The sequence below is a fragment of the Ursus maritimus genome, unplaced genomic scaffold (genome assembly GCF_017311325.1).
Source record: "Ursus maritimus isolate PB19 unplaced genomic scaffold, ASM1731132v1 scaffold_4, whole genome shotgun sequence".
Taxonomy (NCBI): Eukaryota; Metazoa; Chordata; class Mammalia; order Carnivora; family Ursidae; genus Ursus; species Ursus maritimus.
Genome location: NW_024426552.1, coordinates 79,385,747 through 79,409,531, shown reverse-complemented (window position 1 = coordinate 79,409,531; position 23,785 = coordinate 79,385,747). Strand labels below are relative to the sequence as shown.

The 23,785-nt window shown below is 45.2% G+C and overlaps 2 protein-coding genes and 1 long non-coding RNA gene across 5 annotated transcripts; 2 read left to right on the top strand and 1 right to left on the bottom strand.

Annotated features, from left to right (window-relative positions):
- The first annotated feature begins 4,984 nt into the window (after positions 1-4,984).
- Positions 4,985-11,504, top strand: LOC103676188 (5-hydroxytryptamine receptor 3C-like). The gene is made up of 9 exons (XM_040621736.1): positions 4,985-5,051; positions 6,339-6,523; positions 6,937-6,981; positions 7,460-7,569; positions 7,845-8,014; positions 9,257-9,417; positions 10,143-10,347; positions 10,531-10,746; positions 10,876-11,504. Exons 1-9 carry the CDS (start codon positions 4,985-4,987, stop codon positions 11,103-11,105), a joined length of 1,389 nt encoding a protein of 462 aa, XP_040477670.1. The 3' UTR covers positions 11,106-11,504.
- A 5,939-nt stretch (positions 11,505-17,443) lies between these two features.
- Positions 17,444-22,768, top strand: LOC103676187 (5-hydroxytryptamine receptor 3C-like). 3 transcript variants are annotated; one of them, XM_008705374.2, is made up of 9 exons: positions 17,444-17,600; positions 18,899-19,065; positions 19,491-19,535; positions 20,250-20,359; positions 20,655-20,824; positions 21,167-21,327; positions 21,692-21,896; positions 22,100-22,315; positions 22,432-22,768. In XM_008705374.2, the coding sequence occupies exons 1-9, from the start codon at positions 17,534-17,536 to the stop codon at positions 22,632-22,634; spliced, it is 1,344 nt and encodes a 447-aa protein (XP_008703596.1). In that variant the 5' UTR covers positions 17,444-17,533; the 3' UTR covers positions 22,635-22,768. The 3 variants fall into 3 exon arrangements, with proteins under 3 accessions (XP_008703596.1, XP_040477451.1, XP_040477452.1); XM_040621517.1 differs by lacking the exon at positions 17,444-17,600 and having other exon boundaries at positions 18,686-19,065; XM_040621518.1 differs by lacking the exons at positions 17,444-17,600; positions 19,491-19,535 and having other exon boundaries at positions 18,686-19,065.
- Positions 18,074-22,620, bottom strand: LOC121100428. The gene is made up of 3 exons (XR_005832230.1): positions 22,581-22,620; positions 20,312-20,393; positions 18,074-18,289 (listed from the first exon to the last, which is right to left on the bottom strand). It is a non-coding gene; the product is annotated as an uncharacterized LOC121100428 (long non-coding RNA).
- Positions 22,769-23,785: the final 1,017 nt, after the last annotated feature.

Below are 23,785 nucleotides of genomic sequence, written 5' to 3'. Positions count from 1 at the left end.
GGCGCTCTCCTAAGGGTCTTAGATAAATAACCACATTTAATCCTACAGTAATCCTATGAAGTAGGAACTATAGATCCATAAACCCTTGGAGCCAAAGGTGTTTTGGAATATGGAATTTTTCAGATTTTGGAAAGGAAATAATTATCCATGTACTGTATCGGGTATTGGGCAATGCCCTATAATCAAACATATTGACGTTTCTGCAGGGAAATCTATGAATATTCACAGTAGGGAACAGAAATGAAATTAGGGATAGTCTCGCATCAGTTCAGGTCAGGTTTTGCCACCAAATAACTTGTGAAAAATCATTTGGTTTTCAAAGCTCTTTAGCTCTTAGTGCTGTGGTTTTGTATTATTGTCCCCGTTTTATATATTCAGATACAGGAGATGAAATAAATGAAGGAAATGAAGCACAGGGGTGAAGTGACAGCCACTGAGCTGCCTCCCAGGTGCCCCAGCTAGCTAAGTGACCCAGCCGCCATTAGCTACTGGACTCTGAGCCTCCGCCTCACTGCCCTCCAAACTGAGGACGAGAACGGGACAGGATCTTTAAGAGTCCCGTGCTGAGATGTCAGGTCCATTAGCTAACGCCTTAGAATTAAGACAGAAAGAGCAAGGCCCTGATCAGGGCCCCAAAGACAAACTTTCTTTCAAATTTCCTTTTACTCCCTCCCTCAGTCTTCCCCACTCCTCCCCTCTCCCCTCCACCCCCATCATAAGTCATAACAGCCAAGTTCACTATTTACACTTTCTCCACTCCTTTCTATAGTGTATATTTCCCCAGATCTCATCTGAGAAATCCACCTTTCCTTTGTATTCTCTATGGGTTTCATTTTTTGCTGCTCAAATATATTATATGGCCAGATACTTTTGGACCTTCTACTCTTATGCCTTATCCCAACACAGTCATCTCACCTGGAAACTCATTCTTGACTTTGCTGAGAAGCCCATTAACCCAGCTTTGTGGGGGGGGGGGAGGGGATCTAAAATTATTTAAGATCAATTTGTGGCATTTTCGTTTTCTTACCCATCTTCATGGTACATATTTTTCTGCTTATTTTCTTCACATTTTTCCAACACATAGCTTTATGTTTTATTTGAACAGGAGACATACAATTTGTCTTATTTGACACATGCATTAAGAAACTAGATCTCCTCTCAGTAAGGGAAGGCATAGTATAATTATAGTGATTTTATCTTCTCCACAAGCAAAATCTGAGCACACGATCTTAATACACAAATGATAATCATGTGGAAGCTTGAAACCATAACTCTCCCAGAAAATTTACAGATATGGTTGCTGCATTTCTGTTCCATCTATAACAGAATCCTCGAATAAGCACACTTGGGTGCTAATGACTCTCCTCTTGTTATGGGGCAAATCTCTGAAAGGCTTTGCAAGGTAATTTAGAAAATTTTAAGAAAATCTTTAGAAAAATCTGCCGACAGGCAACTGGTCCTGCCTGGTCAATCTTGCATTTGATGGCTTGTCTTTGCAGGATAGCCCTTCACCTTGTCCATTCATCTGCAGTGCTACCTGGGGTTCCTGCACACATCTGTATTCACTTCCTTTCTCTAAACTATTATAGGCAGTATTTCTCCATGTTTTCCACATTTTCTTTCAGCTCCATATTAACCTGACATTAAAATGTATTATCTCATTACCACCTTTGTTCTCTCTCCTCCTCCTTCAGGTCCACTCTAGGATGTGAAGTCACAGACTTCAAGCCCATCCTTTCTCTCCTCTTTCCCTCCTCCAATTTTTTTTTTTTTTAAGATTTTATTTATTTATTTGTCAGAGAGAGAGAGAGAGAACACAACAAGCAGGAGGAGCAGCAGGCAGAGGGAGAAGCAGGCTCCCCACTGCGCAAGGAGCCCAATTGCGGAACTCGATCCCAGGATCAGGATCATGACGTGAACCGAAGGCAGATGCTTAACCGACTGAGCCACTCAGGCATCCGTCCCTCCTCCAATTTCTGACCCCTCCCTTTGATAACCTCTCCTATTTGATCATTCATTAGCACTGGTTCTTCTAAATGGCAGGGGGGGAAATAGTATAATAGGGAGGCTTTGGAATCTGGCAACCTTAGGTTCTAATCTGACCGCATTAGTTGTCGGGTAAAAACTCGTACAAGTGGATTCACCCCACAAGTTTAAATTTCATTTGTGAAGTGGAGGTAATGACGCAGATTAAATTACTTTTAAAATATGAATTAAAAAATCATTTACAAGTTTACAGAAACTAGAAAGCCATATGTGATGCACCAGAGAGCATCTACTTATCATGCAGACTGAGACTTAGTGTGCAAAACTGACTGCTAGGTGGGAGGCCATAGACACAAAGAATTACTGACTTTCTAGTTCAGCCCCCTCATTTTTTAGGCGAGAAAAATGAAGTGATAAGTGTGGGGTTGTCATACTTCAAGAAAGCCTGGGATCAGAGCTTGGGCCTGTCAAAATGGCAGCTCAGATGAGTACTTGTCCATGGGACTCTTTTTCCAGGTGTGTTTCAGAGTCCCAAGACCTTCCTTCTCTCCTGCTCCAGATGCCATAGCCAGCCCGACCCCAGCTAGTGACCCACTCTGCAGTTTGGATGTTCTAGCTGCCTCTGTACTCCTGGATCCTTACCCCTGGCCAATGGCCTCTGTGTGTGACTGCCATCCATCAGGACTGCAAAACAATGGCCCTGATTTTGCCCTCTCACCATCTCATTCTGCCCTTGTCAGTTACAGCTATATTCCCAAACCTGATCCACCAGGGTCCCAGATGAGTGGGACCATGCAGTGTGATCCAGCTTGGAATGAGCTAAGGAGAAAGATACTGGTGTCTATGACTTGCAAAACTATAGCTCCTGTCCTCACTGTTTACCTTTGAATCCAAGCATTGTCGAGGCCTAGGGATTTCACTGGTGAGAAACTAAGGGCCTAATAATTCAGGCCAAAAGACTTCCCAGCTATGGAGTAATAAAAAGAGCAAGGAAAGAACAATGGAATCAGACCTGGCTTTGAATCTGGATTCTACCTATTTCTACCTGGGTAGACACTGAACACAATTTTTTTTTACCTTCTTTACCTCATCTGTTTTCTTCATCTGTAACATGAGAGTAATACCACCGACCTCTCCAAGCAGTTGGGAGGATAAGAATACTGTAAGTAAAGTGCCTTCCACAGTGCAGGGCACATGCCACAAACTCAATCAATGGTAGCTCTGGTTAGGCCTTTGTTGGAAACTTAGACAGGGGAAGTCAGAAATAGAAGGCTGGGCCCTGGCTCTAGGCCTCTGTATCTCACCTGCTGTACATCTGCCAACCCCCATCTCTACCAAACGGCACCCAAGATGGAGGCCCACACCTTAGCCACACCACGGGAATAACAAGCAACTTCTCCGATACAGCCTCAGGACCCTCATGAGGTTCCTTACCATCTTTCTTACATCTGCCCAAGGTGCCTGTGTGTCTCTCTCCATCCATAGTGAACTGATGGGCCAGATATTGAACTAACATATATTGACTGCTAACTACTATATGCCACCCCCTGGGTGGGGGCAGTTGGGAGGGGGTCTCAGTGGGTAAAAGAACAAGACATGCCTCCTGCTTTCCATGAGGTTACAGAGCAGGAGAGGAGACGCCTTACTGCTTTATTCCCCCTGCCTCCATCATAGGCATTTCCTGGCAGCTAAATCTACTTTTAAGTCCAACCTATAGACTTAGGTGCAGTTTCTCAGCCAACCTTGATAAAAGCAAGATACACATCAATGGTCGTCAGCTGCCTTTCATCGGGGCTTGAAGTTAACCCTCCTTTCCTAGACCCAAGGTCTGGTAGCCAGCCCACCTGTGGAACTCAAGTGTACTATGAAGTCCTTCGCTCTTAGCCCATCGAGGAGTCCAGTGCCCCACAGTTGTATTCTTCTGCATATATACGTAGCATGACAGCCCAATCCTCTGGCCAAGTTTCCAAAACAGGGAAGAAATGCCTTACAGAGCGGGTGGGGCTGAAGCAGTGCAGATATTTTGAACCCGAGACAGAAAATATGTCTCTCCTGTGCTTTCCTACTTTGGGCCCCTCAGTCACTCCTGCCTTCCTCAGCTCTTTCTATTTAGGGCTGTCATAATCTTCCATTCTGAACAAAGTTTCTTTTGTATTCTAGGTCTGATCCTTCCCCCTTTCTGCAAGAAAAAAATTTCCAAGTCTTTCTGGAAATGTAACTAAGATACTTAATAGAACAATGCTCCAATTCACTCGTTTGGTCCAATTGTGTTTTCTATAGAGATGTCACATAAGATATAATATTGATACATGCCATTAAGATTGATGTTAACTGCAATTACTAGTTTATGATAATGTATAACACTATTGACAACACAAAGACATTAAAAATGGTTCTGCTACCTTAATTTTATGACTTCTATTATCAAGTAATCAATGCATAAAGTAAAAAAAATGTATAGAAAATTTAGTTTAGGGAAAATGGATCAGAAAGGCAGAGGGATTGAAAGGAGGAAATCTTGTTAGGAGCTGTTGGAAAAATACAGACAATAGATGATGAAGGCAGGAATCAAGCTTTGTAATTTGGTATTTGCAATTATCCCTAATGAATACATAACCAACTCACTAAATATTGTCACCTTTCCAAATCTGCAGATTCCCTGGCCGTAGAAGTACTTAATTCTTACTTCCCCGGCCCTCACCCTCTCATTAAGGCAAGTTATTTTGTTATTGATCTCAGCACATTGCTGCCAAACAGGTGCTTCTCCCTTAGTCTTGGCCCAACTCCCACTCCTGCCTGGAGCCCGGAAGGCATACCAGCACAGGGACAAAGCAGGACACTCTGCTGTGACTTCTCTGGCCACAGCCTCTCACCAGGGAGTGGTCACCTGTCATGAGCATTATTCAAAACCAGGAACCAAGGTGTGGTCTCAGCTCCTTTAAGCTCAAGAGTTTGGGGGCTCCTGGTGAATCCCCAGGGAAGAGTCCAGAAGAAGAGGATGGAAGGGGGATGGCCTGTGGTGGGGGGAGTCCTCCTCTGCCTCACTGTCAGCCTTCTGCTTCCAGGTAAGATGGGGCAAGAACAGGGAAAACCAGAATGTCGTTCTCAAGGACATCTAGGAACTTCCCTGCACTTGGAGGACATTCAGAATTAACACGTTAAGTATTTCTTCCCTAATATCTGTGTCTTGAGTGTGTGTGTGTGTGTGTGTGTGTGTGTGTGTGTGTCAGATAGAAAGACATTCCACTCTATTCCTGTCCATATAGGAATCTGCCAAACTGTCCCTCTTCACCACTTCTCCAGTTCCACCTTTCCTTCACTTCTGGTGTCCCTCCCATCACACCCTCATCCCACTCTTCCGGTCTTCTTCCCTTGATATGGTATCTGTGAGAACAGTAGCCACGAATTTTAAACAAGCCATGAAGGACTAAGTGTAAAACACTGAAGGAGGGTAGGAATCAATCTGAGGTAGGAGTAGACACTTTGCTTCCATGAGGGAATATTTGTTCCTAGTCTGGGTATATACCTTAAATATTATGGTAAGAGATGGAGTTGTAGAGGAGCAAGCAGAGCAAAAGATCACACAAGGCCGGAAATGGGGAAAGATTCTGCCCAGTTACTACCAAGATGGCTCCCTGGTCATAGCCAAGAGACAACATCTGCACAGATCTCACTATATGATTGGCATCTGGTTTATACCAGATTTTTATACCTGGTTTATACTCAGTGATATCACCTGATTATCCCAATGCTGAAAATAAATCCCAACATATCTGAAGTCACTAAATCTGAGAAGGGCAAAATAAATGCATAGCACCAAGGTACACACCAATTCACAATACCTACTACATGTTACCCATATCCACTTAGAAAGTACAATTGTTTCCTTCCCTTATTTGCTTGATAAATCAGTTCTTGTCTTCAGTAAATGGAAGTCCCTGAGAATGAGAAAGAGAAACACACTATATCAGATTTCTAAGTGACCCGGATGACAAGTTTTAAGGCAGTGCTGAGAGGTGCTCCTAGGTAGACCCAAGAAGCCTGTGATGGGTGCACTTGAGGACTTGTTGAAGTGGCTGCCATTGTACCAAGGCAAAGTTTGCATACAGATTTGGGTAGATTTTGCATGAGGACAAAACAATAGGAATGAGAATAGAGCCCTGGTCCACCTCACCACATCAACTTCCACCATTTGCCTACCAGATCAGCCTGTCCTCTCTGGCCTGGCAGGAAGGGGTTTGGCCTTGAGGAATCTTGGCCCAGGAAGGAGGGCTCACCACTCCTCCCAGTATGTCACCGTTTTCTCTCTGCAGAGAGGCTTCAGCCCTGGTCATAGAGGCCCTTTCTCACAGGGTCTCTGCTCACTACAGGAAGAGGCGACACTTTCACCATCAATTGCTCAGGCTTTGACCAGTATGGGGTGGATCCTGCTGCCTTCCAAGCAGTGTTTGACAGAAAGGCCTTCCGTCCAGTCATCAACAACAGCATCCCCACTCATGTCAACATCTCCTTCACCCTGTCTACCATCCTGGAAGTGGTGAGACCTGGTCCCCACTTTCCATTTTTCTAATAGGGAACAAGGATCTTCTGCCCTGTCAACACAACATTGTACTGGCCCAGTGGTGAACAGCAGGTCCTCTAAATGGATTCTGCACAAATTAGAGAATTTTCCTATGGGATGGGGAGACATAAAGAAGAACGCTGCAGTGGTATTTTTTCAGGAAGGATTCCTTCTAGAATCCTGTCCTATCTGGAATGTTCAGGAAGTGTCTGTATGTCAGTTAAAACCTGAATTGTCCCTAGATAGAAGGGAGACAAGCAAGGGAAGGACAGTTGAGCACCTAGAACTATGCCTGGCCCAATAAATTAGTGAATATTGGTAAGAATATGAGATGGTCATGGGCAAAGTCTTTTTGTACTAATAATCCTGGATGGGAATTTCTTTACCAGAATGCACAGCTCCAGCTTCTGACGTCATTCCTGTGGATAAATTTGGTAAGGAAGATTCGACTATCCCCTTCCCACTTGCATTTGTAAGTATAAATTTGAGAAGTAACTTAGGGGTTTCCTAGTCCCAACCTCTACTAAATCTATAATCTTTCTGGGACCAAATTACTTGGTCTAGAACTGCACTGGCCTTGGGCACACACATCTCCCTGGGCAGCTTATGAGGGGGGAAATGGTGATCCAAGAAAATGGCCAAATGGTTTGCGGGCAAATATATTGGTGTGCTCCTGGGACTGAAGGGTTTTAGGCTATACTTAAGGTCTGCCTGGAAAAAAAGGCCATTACAGGGCACTTTACCAATAACACTTGGCTAGATAAAGAAGGGGGTGACAGGCTGGGGTCATTAGAGACATGAGTGGGGGAAAGAAGATCAGAGCTCAAAGAAGAATGAGAAGGGCAGAAGAAGCTGACTATTCGAATAAGCTCTACCATTGCTCATCTCTGGTTCCCACTGCCCTGGCTACAGATGTGGAACAATCCTTTCATCAGTTGGAACCCGCAAGAGTGTGTCAGCCTCAAAAAACTCACAGTCTCGGCTGAAAACCTGTGGCTGCCAGACATCGTCATTTTGGAATCGTGCGTATTGGGGCTGGGGAAAGCCAGCACGAAGCCCATCTGCAAAGAGCAGCCTCGTGTCAGTGCAGGGCGTGGGAACATGAGAAGATTCAGACAGGGGCACAGCCTCAATTAATTGATGGCCACAAAACACTATGAGGCATACAAGAGACAAGACAGAGTGACAATAGAGAAAGAGTCCAAAGGGGGAGCACAGTAGGGGAAGACACAGGAAGGGAGGGAAACAAAAGCTAATGAAGGCACCACAGCACCCACTCCCTCCCTTTCACGAGCAGCATGGATGTGGACCAAGCACCTCCAGGTCTCACCGCCTTCGTTAACAGTGAAGGTCAAATCAAGTACGACAGGCCAGTGCGGGTGACCAGCATCTGTAACCTGGATATCTTCTACTTTCCTTTTGACCAACAGAACTGCACACTCACCTTCAGTTCATTCCTCTACACAGGTGAGCAAGACATGTTTTGCTAGTTATTCAAGATTCAGGGCAGATATTTAAGTGGTATAGGTATATGGTTAGGGGAGGTTTTAGATCAGTGTTTCTTAACTCTGCCTGCCCACTCAAGCTTTTTAAAAATACCAATAACTATGCCTCACCCAGAGATTTCAATTTAATTTTTCCAGGTGGGGCCCAGGTGCTGATATTTTTTATATGTTCTTGGGAGATACTAATGTGCAGACAGGGTTAAGAATTACTGCTTTAATTCCTCAATAAAGTTTATTTTAAAAAAAGAAGAAGAAGAAGAACTACAGAGGGACACCTGGCTCAGTTGGTTGAGCGTTTGACTTCGGCTCAGGTCATGATCTCAGGGTCCTGGGATCGAGCACCACATTAGGCTCTGTGCTCAGCGAGGAGTCTGTTTCCTCCCTCTCCCTCTGTCCCTCACCCTCTCACCCCCTCACCCTCCCTTATGCTCTCTCTCTTTCTCTAATAAATAAATAAAATCTTTTTTAAGAGAGAGAGAGAGGGAGGGAGAGAGAGAGAGAACTACAGGGGCACCTGGCTGGCTAAGTCGGAAGTGCATGTGACTCTTGATCTCCGGGTTGTGAGTTCAAGCCCCACGGTGGGTGTAGGGATTACTAAAATAAATAAATGAATAAATAAACTTAAAAAAAAAAAAAAGAACTACTGCTTGAGATCTTGGATGGCCCTTGTGCCAAATGAGGCCCATCTGACCCTGAGCTTCCGTAGAGCTCCTGCTCTACAATTTTTAGCTGAAAACTTTTAATTTTGATAGCTAACACACTTAAACCAGTAAACACAGAATGCTACCAGGTGTCGTGTGGTAGATTTGGATATATTAATCATTCTAATGGGCATGCATGTAATTATAAAAAGGTTGAGCTGTTCAAGTTTGATTCCACTAAAACAACATCATATAACTAGGAAATGGAGAAGGAAAATAGGAATGATTGCAAAAGTTCTTGACTCACATTTGAGTCATATCCAATATTCCCATAACAAATTTGAGTCATTCTTGTTTTCAACTGAAAAAAAAAAATCAATGCTGCAGCCTGCATACACATGAATTGTGGTCCTGTAACCCACTTTTGAGAAAACCTGTATGCCTTGCCTTAAAGGAACAGAGAGGAAAATTTGCTGAAGAAGCTCAGCGGGGGAGGAATTTAACTTGGGGGCAGGAAGCTTGGGAGCACTTCCAGACTGAGTTCCCCCCGGCCTCCCTTATAGTGGACAGCATGCTACTGGGCATGGACAAGGAAGTGTGGGAGATAACAGACACATCTCGTAACCTCATCCAGACCCAGGGAGAGTGGGAGCTCCTGAGCATCAACAAGGCTACCCCAAAGATGTTGGTGGGAAGCAACCTATATGACCAGATCATGTTCTATGTAAGTGCAAGGGTCCTTGTTTGACTTCTAATCCTGGTTCCTCTGTGATTTTCCTCTTGATCTAAGGCACTTTGGGATGTAAAAAGAATTTCCAGGGGCGCCTGGGTGGCACAGCGGTTAAGCGTCTGCCTTCGGCTCAGGGCGTGATCCTGGCGATCTGGGATCGAGCCCCACATCAGGCTCTTCTGCTATGAGCCTGCTTCTTCCTCTCCCACTCCCCCTGCTTGTGTTCCCTCTCTCGCTGGCTGTCTCTATCTCTGTCAAATAAATAAATAAAATCTTAAAAAAAAAAAAAGAATTTCCAGGGGGTTAAGCATCTGCTCCCCACTCCACCCTCTATCCTAACTGCCCTGAAGAAGGATCACCAGGGTCTCCCCCTTCCCTGCCCCTCTTCTTCCCCTCCTCCACCCTGCAGAGAGGAGGAGCAGCTGGGCTCTTACAAGCTTTACAGTTCAGAATGGAGCAGCCACCTCTGTGATGGTCCAAAGGACCTACTTGCCCCTAAAAGTCTACAATTGTGTTCCCAGTGGGTTGGACATATTTACCAGTGAAAATTAGACAACAAAGAGGAGCACTTCTGTAGAGGATACAATTAAATGCATGTGTTACCTAAAGCAATCATCCCACAGCCAGCCTAACAGCACATCGGCAAGGATTACAAATATACGAGAGCCCTCTGACATCAGTATATTTGCCACATTCTCCACAATCTCTCCTCCCCTCAGGTGGCCATCAGGCGCAGGCCCAGCCTCTACGTCATAAACCTCCTGGTGCCCAGTGGCTTTCTGGTTGCCATCGATGCCCTCAGCTTCTACCTGCCGGCAGAAAGCGAGAATCGTGCCCCATTCAAGATGACACTTCTGCTGGGCTACAATGTCTTCCTGCTCATGATGAATGACTTACTCCCAGCCAGTGGCACCCCCCTCATCAGTATGGTCCCTCCCGCTTTCCAGGGAAGAACAGGCAGCAGGGCATAGGGAGGAGAACCAGGAATTGGCTGCTTCTCCACTTAAGGAGGGAAGGGGTTACAAGGAAAGACTGGATTTGGAGAAAGTCTTAAGAAGTGTAGAGATGAATCTGCCCTGGTTTGCTTATAATTTGTTTTGCCCTCAGGTGTCTACTTTGCCCTGTGTCTGTCCCTGATGGTGGTCAGCCTGCTGGAGACCATCTTCATCACCTACCTGCTGCACCTGGCCACAACCCAGCCCCCACCCATGCCTCGCTGGCTCCACTCTCTGCTTCTCTACTGGGCTAGCCCAAGGAAATGCTGCCCCACTGCACCCCAGAAGGGAAATAAAGGCCTGGGCCCCACCCCTACCCACCTGCCTGGTAAGGGGAGTCAGCACTGCCCACACTTCCTCTTCCCACACCTCCACTCTCTGCTCCTGACTCCTTTCCTGGCCCCCTCCCTCCCCAGGTGCACTTCATGGTCCTGGCTGAGTCTCTTTCTCTCTGTAGGTGTGAAGGAGCCTGTGGAGTTGGTGTGGAAAGTGTCAGGTCCCAGAGAGGCAGAGTTAAACGGGTGTCCTGGGTCAGCAGAGACCCAGCAGGAAGAAGAGGCTCGGAAGCAGCACCTGGTCGACCTGTGGGTGAAGTTCAGCCACGTGATGGACACCCTGCTCTTCCGCCTCTACCTGCTCTTCATGGCCACCTCCGTGGTCACAGTCATCGTCCTCTGGAACACCTAGGCAGACATATATGTCCACTTCTCCCTGCAAACCACAGCTGGAGTTTCTCTTGGTGTTAGAGCCAGCCAGATCTGGGTCCCTTTTCTGATCTTAGCTACTTACCCCCAGTGAATACCATGTCCCCATCTATACTCCCCAAACCCCAACTCTTCCCCCCCAAACAATTTCCTGATTTTTCATATGCCATGATTCTCTTTCCTACACACTTTCAGTGTTCCTTAGCCACACCTAATTTCTGACTCTGCTATCAATGGAGGTCAGGGTCAGCAGAGTCTCTCCTTGATTGATTGTCTCAAAAAACAACTTTTCAGGAAGCACTGCCTCCTCAGTACATTTACGATAGGTCCACAAACACTGGAGCAGAGAGTGCTCTTGCAGACACTTTGATAGTTCACTCAAAACAAGGGTAATCTGATTTGAAGTCTTTCAGACACTTTCACAGTTTTAAAAGAATGAAAAGGTCAAGTCTCATTTGTAAGAAATCACTATAAAATATTTATAATTGCAAAATGTTTCTTTCATCAACCACTTTCATTTAACTTGCCTTTACCTCTCTCATTCCTGAAATTGTTCTTTGAAATAAATGATATATTTTATCTTCCCCCCTCCCCAAATTCACAAAATCAAACAGGGAAGGCCTTCTGAATACATGCTTGGGGGCACCCAAGCCATGCTTGGGTGGCTCAGTCAGTTAAGCGTCTGACTCTTGATTTCCACTCAGATCATGATCTCAGGGTTGTGAGATCAAGCCCTCCTTGGGGCTCCACACTCAGTGGAGTCTGCTTGAGATTCTCTCTCTCCCTCTGCCTCTGCCCCTCCCCCCCCACTTGCGCTCGCTCACTCTCTCTCTCAAAATAAATAAATAAAATCCGATATACATGCTTGTATATCAGAGGTCCAGGAAGACTAGTTAGGGACCGCAATTACATGGTTCAAGTTAAATAAATTGTCGTATAGCCACCCAATTAGATGCTTTGTAGCCATTTAAAGTGAGAATACAGATCAATGTTACTACCATGGAAACAGGTCCATGATATATAAAGTGGAAAAAACAAGTTACAAAACAGTTTGTGTATATAAGTTCTGTTTTTAAAAAAGAAAGAAAAAAAAAGAGGGCTGGAGAGAAGTGCAGAGAAAAAGGTACAGATGGCTAGAGACGAAAACATAAGCAAACTTTGTCCTGGATAATGGGACGAGAAATGATTACTCTTTTCTTTTACATCTTCAGCTGCATTTTCTTAATTGTTTTCAATGAGAGCGTATTATTTTTACTATCAAAAAACCCCATATGTTTTTAAGTGTTCCTTATTAATAGTACTTTACACCTTCATGGGCAGATATGATCTTGGGAAGGATTCTAACAGCTGGCCCTCAGGAGAGACAGAAATTGAATAGGTAAGTAAAAGAATACCAAAGACAAATTTCTGAATTGTATTTCAATTAGGTGAATAAATTTCAGAGATTTTTTTATATTTTTTCCTCCCCTAAGAGAGTGTGTCTTCGTGTGGGTTTGGTACAATGTCTCACTCATTTTTATAACTCAGTATATGGTAGTATGCCTGACACAACATGGGTGCTTAATACAGACTCACTGAATGATTAAGAATCAGTATTTTACTATCCCTAGGTGTAATCCCTTTATCCCATCCTGGCATATTTTATTTTATTTTTACATATCTCATGTGGAAAATTAGCAACCCATTTTTATGTATCAACTTTACCTTTGAGTTCTTAGACATGTTAATTATACACCGACAGACATTTCTGCTTGCACATTCTCATGTGTTTCCTTCTTTCCATTACTTGGAACATACTTCTCATGCAGAAACTTGTCCTTGACTTTTGCCAGTAGCATAAAATGAAGAGTGTTTACCACATGTTTGAGAAATTTTAAATTTCTTAAGATCGCTTTTGCATCATTTCTTTTCCCTTCCCCATCTCCACATTTATATTTCTCTAGATGTCATTTTGTAATTTCTTTCCACCTTATTGAAATGTGACTTTAAGTTTTCTGTGCCAAGACCATTGTAATTAACAATATCCTTTGCAAAAGAACATCCTGTTCATACGTTAGGGTTGAGGTGAGCCTTGTGGTCTAAAATATGACCTAAAAACAAAGCGAAACATTTTAAGCTCGTACTAGCTTATGTCAGACATGTCATCAGGAACATTAGGAGTACTTCACAGTTTCGGGGGTGATTCTGGTTCCTGCCATCCTTCTCCCATTTAAAAGATATATATAAATAGTAGTCCTTGTGATAATAACTTTATTTACTTTCCCTCCAGTTTCTACTGTAAACCTCTGTTAAGAGTGTGCATTGAAGGGGCGCCTGGGTGGCGCAGTCGTTAAGCGTCTGCCTTCGGCTCAGGGAGTGATCCCAGTGTTCTGGGATAGAGCCCCGCATCAGGCTCCTCCGCTAGGAGCCTGCTTCTTCCTCTCACACTCCCCCTGCTTGTGTTCCCTCTCTCACTGGCTGTCTCTGTCAAATAAATAAATAAAATCTTTAAAAAAAAAAAAAGAGGGCTCATTGGAAATTTATGAAATGTTAGTAAAAACCAGACCACTGGGATCCCCAGGTGGTTCAGTTGGTTAAGTGTCTGCCTTCAGCTCAGGTCATGATCCTCGGATCCTAGGATCAAGTCCCACATTGGGCTCCCTCCTCAGCAGGAGTCTGCCTCTCTCTCCCTCTGCCCCTCTCCCCACTTGTGCGTGCACGCATGTGCTCTCTCTCTCTCTCTGTCTCTCTCAAATTTAAAAAAAAAACAAAAAACCCAGTTCACTGGCCCTGGGTATATTACTGTCCTTAAATGTTTGATCATGTTTCTAACTTCTTGAGTTGTCATTTCTACTAGCTTCCCACTCTCTTTTCATTAGCAGCATCGAGGGGTATCCTCACAACCTTTTCACATCTCAGTGTTTTTCTTTTTTTTTTTTAACTCAAGTATAGCGGACACACAATGTTACGTTAGTTTCGGGTGTATAACATAGTGATCTGACAACTCTATACACTACGCTATGCTCACCACTAGTGTAGCTCCCATCTGTCAATATACACCACTATGACAATACCATTGACTGTATTCCCTAGGCTCTGCCTTTCATCCCACTGACTTAGGCATTCCATACCTGGAAGCCTGTACCTTCCACTCCCCTTCACCATTTTGCCCAACCCCCCTCCCCTCTGGCAACCAGCAGTTTGTTCCCTGTATTTTTGTGAATATCTTTTTGTTGTTTGTTGGCTGTGCTTTCTCTTCTATAAAGTGCCTATTCACGTCTTCAGTCCATTTTTTCTGATAGGGTTTTTTGTCACTGTTATTTATTTATAGGCATGTTTTATATATTTTCTACTATTCTTTTGTCAGTTATGTGTTGCAGATATGATTTGCGGTTTATGATTTGACTTTTCACGTTTAGTGTCCTTTTTTTTTTTTAAGATTTTATTTATTTGAGAGAGAGACAGAGTGAGAGAGACTATGAGCAGGGTGAGGGGCAGAGGGAGAAGCAGACTCCCCGCTGAGCAGGGAGTCAGTCCAATGCGGGGCCCCATCCCGGGACTCCTGGATCATGACCTGAGCTGAAGGCAGACGCTTAACCCACTGAACCACCCAGGTGCCACACATTTACTGTCCTTTAATGAAAATAAGTTTAAATTCTTTTTAAATGCTGAATTTATCAATCATTTCCTTCATGTTTGTGATTTTAGAGTCCTATTTTCAGAAGTCCTTTCTTATCCAAAGTTCTAAACCCTGAAAAATGCAGAGAAACTGGATCATTCATACATTGTGGGCAGGAATGTTAAGTAGTACTGCCACTCTGGAAAAAGAGTATTGCAGTTTCTTTAAAAACTGTACATGCAGATACCATACAATCTAGCAATTCTACTTCTGAGTATTTATTCCAGAAGACTTTTGTTCACACAAAAGTCTGTAGACAAACATTTACAACAGCTTTACATGTAATAGACAAAAACTAAACAACTCTGTGAAAAAATGTGTATTTGGTCTCTCCTCCCAGCTTGTGACACAGAGTTCGTAAATCCCTTGGAACTTCCTAGACAATAAGAGCATCTTTTGTTCTATTGAGGTGACTCTTGGTCAGCTCCTGGATATCTTCAGGATGGGGGACTGGTCACCAGAAAGACCAAGGCATGACTAGAAGCTTGGAATTCTCAGCCCCAATCTCCATTCTCTAGGGAGGGGAGAGGAGCTGGAGATTGAGTTAATAATTGATCATGCCTACATAATGAAGCCTCCATAAAAAATCCTTAAACTATGCAGTTTGGAGACCTTCCAGGTTGGTGACATATCTACATGCTGGAACTCCACAGGGACAGAAGCTCCTGTCCTCAGGACCCTTCCAGATCTCACCCTGTGTACCTTTACATCTGGCTGTTCTGTATATGTTATTATAAACTTAATGGCCAGTAAAGAGAAGTAAATGTTTCCATGAATTCTGTGAGCTGTTATAGCAAAAAACTGAATCTGAGAAGGGGGCTGTGGGGACCCCCAATTTATTGTCAGTTGGTCAGAAGTACAGGAGGCCCTGACTTGGGATTGGCACATGAAGTAGGGGTCACTCTTGTGGGACTGAGCCCTTAACCCAAGGGATATGCCAGAAGGAGTAGTGTCAGAATTACTTGGTGTGAGGGGGAAACCCACAATTTGGTGTCAGAAGTGTTGTGGGAGCACCTGGGTGGCTCAGTCGGTTAAGTGTCCGACTCTTGATTTCAACTCAGGTCATGATCTCAGGGTCATAAGTTGAAGTCCCGAATCAGACTCCGCGCTCAGCGGAGAGTCTGCCTGAAAGTCTCTCTTCCTCTCCTTCTGCCCCTCCCCCCCATAAATAAATAAATCCTTTTTTTAAGTGTTGTGAGTAAAGTAGAGGAAATAAGTGTTTTCCCTTAAAACTCAGAAGTCCTTCAACAAAATTTTTAAAATTTGAAACCTCAGAAGTCCTTCAACAGGTGAGTGGTTGAATGAACTGCAGTACATTCTTACCATGGAATACTGTCAGCAATAAAAAGGAATGCACACTGATACACACAACAATCTGGATGGGTCTCCAGAGAATTACACCTAGTGAGAAAAAGCCAGTCTCAAAAAGTTTATACTGTGCTATTTGATTTACATAACATTCTTGAAAGGACAAAATTATAGAAATGGAGAACAAATTAATGGCTGCCAGACAGTGGGAGGTTGGGGAGGGAGGGAGGTGGTTGTAGCTGTAAAAGGAAAACATGGGGATCCTGGTGTTGAAGTTCTGTATCTTGACTATATATCAATATCAGTATCCTGTTTGTGGTATGGTAACGCAGGCCAATCCAAAGGTTTTCAATGAAGTGCGAATCAGAACCATCTGGGCAAATTTTAAATACACACACACCCTTCCATAGGGGTCAAGGAGGCGGGGAGTGCAGGTATTTTCAAAAAGCTCATCAAGTGATTTTTTTATTCACACATTCCCACATGGCTCCAGGACTGTAGGCCTTTGGAGACATTAGGCAAGGAAGGGCAAGCATTTGAGTTCTGTGTCAGGAGAATGGCAAAATGAAGAATTGGACCGGGGAGAGGCGTCTGGGTGGCTCAGATGGTTAAGGGCCTGCCTTCAGCTCAGGTCATGATCCCAAGGTCCTGGGATCGAGCCCCACATCTGGCTCCCAGCTCAGTGGGGAGTCTCCTTCTCCCTCTGCCTCTCCCCTTGCTTGTTCTCTCTCTTTCTCTCAAATGAATAAATACAATCTTAAAAAAAAAAAAAAAGAATTGGCCTGGGGGAAAACCAGAGAGGGAACCTTATGAAGATGTCCCAATAGTGCAAACAAGGATGATGCAGATCTGTACTACCTGTGCTAGCTGTGGGGGCAGAGGTCTGTTAGGTTGACGTCATGAAAAAGAAGCTTACTTTCTCAATATTTTTAACTCACTGTTGACAATAATCCTTAATGTCCACAAGTGGATAAAGGATACATTTCTAGGTCTGCAACAAATTACATGTTCTTGCCTTCAAAATTAGCAGGTGTCTCCACCACATCCATTTCTGAGTGAGCCATGCACTTTCCCTGAGGCATAGCTAGTTCCAGAAGCACCTGATGAGACCTTTATCAGTGGCCTTACCTGCCTGATCTCCCACATCCCCCATTTTCCCCCGAAAGGTATTTGGAACTGAGATTTAAAACCATTCATCTAGACAAGGCTACTAAACAGGTGCTTCTCCCCAGGTCTTGGCCTAACATGCCCCCTGCCTGGAGCCCGGAAGGCATACCAGCACAGCACTCTGCTGTGACCTCTCTGGCCACAGCCTCTCACCAGGGAGTGGTCACCTGTCATGAGCACTATTCAAAACCAGGAACCAAGGTGTGGTCTCAGCTCCTTTAAGCTCAAGAGTTTGGGGGCCCCTGGTGAATCCCCAGAGAAGAGTCCAGAAGAGGAGGATGGAAGGGGGGTGGCCCGTGGAGGGGGGAGTCCTCCTCTGCCTCACTGTCAGCCTTCTGCTTCCAGGTAAGATGGGGCAAGAACAAGGAAAGATGGGAATGCTGTTCTGGGCAAAATCTAAAAACCCTCTCATTCTCCAGAACTAGAGAGCATCTAAAATAGCTGGGTTAAACATTTTCTTTCTCTGTAGGATCTATGTTATGGCTCCCTTGGAAACAGACAAAAAAAACCCACTTCACTGATCAATACACACAGCCCCTCTCTCATTTGCCTGCCTAGGCATCTACTAAACTGACCTTCCATCTGCCACCTCTCCAATTCCACCCCTTTATAGTGTCCAACTTTTCCTTTCTACCAAGATATAGTAACTATGAACAGGGTGGTTTGGGTCCTGGTGACAGGAACATAGCTCTTTTCCCACCTCACTCAGGAAGATCTTGCAGAGGAGGTGATGTAGAGGGGAAAGGACAATATTTTCTTCCCTGAGATGTGTTTCTCCTTGGTTTGGAGATGTACCTTTTGAGTTAGCTGGCATGGGGGGGCGGGTAATGGACGAGGCACTAGAAGAACTTGCTGGGCTGTAGTTACAGGAATAACCACAGAGTCCTCTGTGGCTGGGATGCAGGTGAGAGGGGCCGAAGGGCTTCTACATTTCATTGCCCGGCTCCACCAAGCCATGGTAAATGATCAGTGAGATCCTCTCAGAATGGTGATGATGACGCTGGCTCCCATGGATCTTACACGAAGCCACTGAGCTGGAGAAGGGCACAGAGCGCAGCACACAGTGGGTAGTCAATAAATTCACATCCAGTGCAACATTAAGTCCCCGCATATTTCAGGTTGCACTCAGGTTGACTTCTTTCCAAATTTTTCCTCCCAGGAAATGGGAAAACATGAAAGCAGGAAGGGGAAATTAAGAAACAAAATTTTAGGGAAATTTTGTTCAGTGACTATAAGAACAAGCCATAATCAAGCTAGAAAGAAAACAGTATGGTCAGACAAAAGCCAAAACTTCAGCGTTGGGACTATGGAAGGAATAGGACTCCCCAGAGAGGCTGTTTGCATACAAATTTGGGTAGGCTTTATATGGGAACAAAGCACAGGAAGAAAGGTCTGAGCCCTGGTTCAGCTCACCACATCAACTTCCACCATTTGCCTACCAGACCAGACCATGCTCCCCAGCCCTGGCAGGAAGGGCTCGGCCTTCAGAAGTCTTGGCCCAGGAAGGAGGGGCTCATGTGCTTTGCCCCATGTCCACATATTCTTTCTTTGCAGAGAGGCTCTCAGGCCTCAGCCCGGGTACTCCTCTCACTTAGGACACACAAAAGCCGTATTCTCAACTCATAGGTCTCTGCTCCCTACAGGAAGGTCAAACCCTTTCACCATCAATTGCTCAGGCTTTGACCAGCATGGGGTGGACCCTGCTGCCTTCCAGACTATATTTAACCAGAAGGACTTCCGTCCAGTCATCAACTACAGCATCCCCACTCAGGTCAACATCTCCTTCACTTTGTCTGCCATCCTGGAAGTGGTGAGTTCAGACTCCTGCATTCTTTCCATAGGCTGCTAGTAGGGAACAAGGAGTCTTCACCTTGGCAACCCAACCTCGCACTGGTCCAGTGGCAAGCAATCCATCCCTGAATGCTCTACAGGTTAGATGTCCATCCTATGGGGTGGAGAGACATGAAGGGGAACACTGCAGTGACATTTCTGCAGGGAACATCTGTCCTGAGTTCTGCGCCTATTTTCAGATGAAACATTTCCAATGGGCACGCATGCTGTCTTTCCCCCTACATTTTCCATGTAACCTGCACTTTTCGGACCCACCTTTCTTTTGAGACTTGTGACTGAAAGCTGAATAGTCACACAGGACCACATAGGAAACAAAGGCAAGAGCTGGAGGGGGACCTGATCTCTGGGCATTAATCATCCTGAATGAGGACTTCTTTTGGTCAGGATGAACAACTTCAGCTGCTGACATCATTTCTGTGGTTAAAGTTGGTATGTAAGTCCAGCTTAGTTCTCTTCCCTCTTTTTCCCCTTTTTTCTGGGCTCCTTTGCAAAAATCACATTTGTTGAAATTGGCATTGCCCAAGGGAATAGATAAATCCAACCAAAATAGGGCCCATGCTGATGACAAATAGCTTTCTGAGCTGCCAAACAACTTTGAAAGACATAGATGGAAAATGAAGGAAGAAGGGGGCGGTATTGTTGAAAACCCCTAAGTAAGCTCCAAGCCCCAAAGGTATCCAGCACCCAGTTTCAGATTTCTCTTGAATGGGAAATGAAAGGCCAAAAAGACTTTGTTAACTAGAGAAAGGGGACATTATCACCAGAAAGAGAAGAGGAATCAGAGCTTAACAGGAAATGAGGTTTAAAAAAAAAAAGCAACCTGAGTAACAATGTGCAAAGTATGAGTTCATCTGTGTAAGTAAAAGTGAATGCTGGAATATGTATTAATTTATTTTCTAGAAAGAACCAAGAAACTGTTAATAAGGAGACTGAGTTGGGGATATGAGCTGAGTTGGAGTGAATTGAGGAAGGAGAGGCTTGCTTTTTATGTTATACCTTTCTGGAATGGTTAAAATTTTATCATATGCCTGTAGTGCACACAGTTAGAAAAAAATACATATATATAGGAATGGAAGGGTAAATGTTGACATAAACTAGCTCCAGGTTTCAGCCATAACCATCCCTCTGTGCTCTGTGCTCTAGATCTGGAATAACCCATTCATCAGCTGGGATCCAGAAGAATGTGGTGCTATCAGTAAACTCACTGTGACAACTGAGAACCTGTGGCTGCCAGACATCTTCATCGTGGAATCGTGGGTACCAGGGCAAGCTGGAGCAGAGACCCTTCTGCAAGAAGAAGGCCAGGGCAGTATAGGGCAAACCCATTCAGTGGGGCCACCAAAAACTTATTTCAGAGAGGAGTACAATCACAGCTCATCAACCGTCTCTCATTTCTAGAAGATGTTTCTTCTAGAAATGAGAAAGTGGTGGGCAGAAAAGATGGCAGAGTGGCCATAGTGAGTAACATTGGGAAGCCCCACCCTAAGAGAGAAGCTTAAGCTGATGTGAAACCCAGAGCATTTGCCTCTCTCCCCTTCTACCACTTAGCATGGATGTGGATCAGACCCCAGAAGGCCTCTCCGCATATGTGACCAATGACGGTCACATAGTGTATAACAAACCAATGCGGGTGACCAGTATCTGTAGCCTGGACATCTTCTACTTCCCCTTTGACCAGCAGAACTGCACACTCACCTTCAGCTCTTTCCTCTACACAGGTGAGTTGCGGTGGGGGTTCCAGGATGGAGTAAAATGAGATCAACCAGTGGGGCAACAAAATAGCACACACAGCAAGGTTATTTTTTTAAATGCCTAAAAAGGGACAGTGGAGTATTTGCTGATCAGGAGTGTGTGGGTGGTGGGGTGGGGGAGTTGAACTTAGGAGGAGACAAGACTTCTGAGAAAGCCCAGAATTGAAAGAAGGAGACTGAGGAGTGAGGAAGCCATGTTACTGGACAGCCAGAGAGAAGGAGTTAAGCAGTTTTCTAGTTCACCTCTCTGAGCCCCGCACAGAGCAGGTGCTGAACAGTGTGCTGAATGAATATTTGTCTCCCCTGCAGTGGAAAACATGTTGCTGGGCATGGAAAAGGAACTGTGGGAGATAGTGGACACCTCACGTGACATTGTCCGCACACAAGGGGAGTGGGAGCTCCTAGGCATCAACAAGGCCACCCCAAAGATGTCTGTGGGCTCCAGTCTTTTTGACCAGATCGTGTTCTATGTAAGCCCAGAGACTGTGAGATGTGCCCATCTCCCATATCTCCATCATCAGATCTTTCTAAATCCCAGAGCCTCTCACTTCTTGTCCCAAGACCAGAAAGCCACTGGGTTCCACAACCCTCACAGCCTTCCCCTCTCCCAAGTCCCCCAGAGCAGCCCCCCTTTCTGAACATGCCAGCTCTGGCATAGGTTTTCTTTGGTGGGAATGGCAGAGTCTTTTTAGTCATGTGAAGTCTGACTCTCATCCAGCCCCAGAAAGAGCCCCTGTTGGATTGAGGACACCAAGGGAGGAAGGGGCTAGAATCATCCCCCAGGCTCCCCTCAGTGCTAGCTTCACCTGGTTCTCTGCTCTCTCCTACCCCCAGGTGGCCATCAGGCGCAAGCCCAGCCTCTACGTCATAAACCTCCTGGTGCCCAGTAGCTTTCTGATTGCCATTGATGCCCTCAGCTTCTACCTGCCGGCAGAAAGCGAGAATCGTGCCCCATTCAAGATAACCCTTCTGCTGGGCTACAATGTCTTCCTGCTCATGATGAATAAACTACTTCCTGCTAGTGGCACCCCCCTCATCAGTATGCCCACCTCTTCACTGTTGGAAAGTGGGGGGGTGGGAAGGAGGCAAGGTAGATAGGTGCACTGGCTAGACCTGCTGAGGCAGCTAAGGCAGAAGGGAGAAAGCAGTCATCTCAGAAAGCACTCTGTGTGAGACAGAGAAAAGGGGGGATTGCTGGTTCTTCTGGGCCTCACTCATGCATGCTCCTCACCCCCATCCCAGGTGTCTACTTTGCCCTGTGTCTGTCCCTGATGGTGGTCAGCCTGCTGGAGACCATCTTCATCACCTACCTGCTGCACCTGGCCACCACCCAGCCCCCACCCATGCCTTGGTGGCTCCACTCTCTGCTCCTCCACTGCACCAGCCCAAGGAAATGCCGCCCCACTGCGCTCTGGAAGGAGAATGTGGGCCCAGGCTTCAGGCCCACTCACCCACCTGGTAAGGAAAGTCTGCCCTGCCCATACTCTCTACACTGGGCCTAGCTTCCCCAGTCCCCCACTTCCCCAATCCTGTCTCCTTCCCACCTCACAGCTGAGTCTCCATCTTCTCCACAGGACCAAAGGAGCCAGGGCAGTTAGTAGGGAAGGAGCTGGGACCCAGAGAAGCAGAGCTGAATGAGGGCTCAGGATTGACAAGCACAGAGCTAGCTGATCTATGGGTACAGTTCAGCCACATGATGGACACCTTCTTATTTCGCCTTTACCTGCTCTTCTTGGCCTCCTCCATCATCACAGTCATCATCCTCTGGAACAACTAGGACCTGAATTCTAATGGTGCAAGAGCAAGTCAGTGTTCAGGTTTCTTCAGCTTCAACTGACAGACCCAGACCCCATTCCTCTGCTCCAATTTGCATACACAGTTCCAAATATGCCACAATCCCTGCTCCAGGGCTTAAACAGAACCTCTGCAGACTCTCTCAGAAATAGGACTCTATTTCTAAAACATAATGAATTCAGAATTTACATGTTTATGTTAGAAATACAACTTTTACTGGAAAAGGAAGGCTTTATAATAAATGACTGCAAGTATTTACCAAAAACAAAAAACCTAACTCACTTACTGGTGTAGAGGAAAGGGATTAAACCTCTTTTTAAATATAGGCTAACATATGTATTTATTCTTTTTAATAAATACTTATTGAGCACCTACCATGTGCTAGACACTGTTCTGAGTGCTGAGGGTACAGCAGTGAGCCAAGCTGATAAAAGTCTCTACCCTCACAGAGGGTGGGTGGAGACTGACAATAAAGAAAATAAGAAGTGAAACATAGAGCATGGGCTGAGTGCCGGGGGTGGGAAGCAAATTAGGGAAGGAAGAAGGGGAAATGGGGGAGGAGGAGACTGTAAGTTTAGGTGGGTGGCCAGGAAAGGCTTCACGATTGCTGCCTGGCTGGCTCCTATGCATTACTCCAGAAAAGTACCAGGAGGAGCACAGGTGGTGCTATAAACAGATGTCCCTTGACAAATGGAGACGTGAGGATGAATCAAACACAGCTCTGTCCTCAAAGAGCTTGTGGCCCAGGTGGACAAATAAAATATATATGTTAAATAATTGTAATTAAATGTGAAATCTGTTTTTAAAGTTTTGGTGAGTGCCACTGAAAATAAACTGCTGTGAAGTTCAGAGGAGAAAGGATTCTTCTAGTGAGAGCAGAGCTGTGGTTCTCAATCCTGTCTGTACATTAGAATCATCTGAAGAGACTTGCATTTTTTTATTTTTTAAGATTTATTTATTTATTTGAGAGAGAGAGAGAGAGAGTGCTTGCGTGAGTGGGGAGAGGGCCAGAGGAAGAGGGAGAGAGAATCCTCAAGCAGACTCCCCACTGAGCGTGGAGCCCTACATGGGGCTCTACATGGGGCTCCACACGGGGCTCGATCTCATGACCCACGAAATCATGACCTGAGCCGA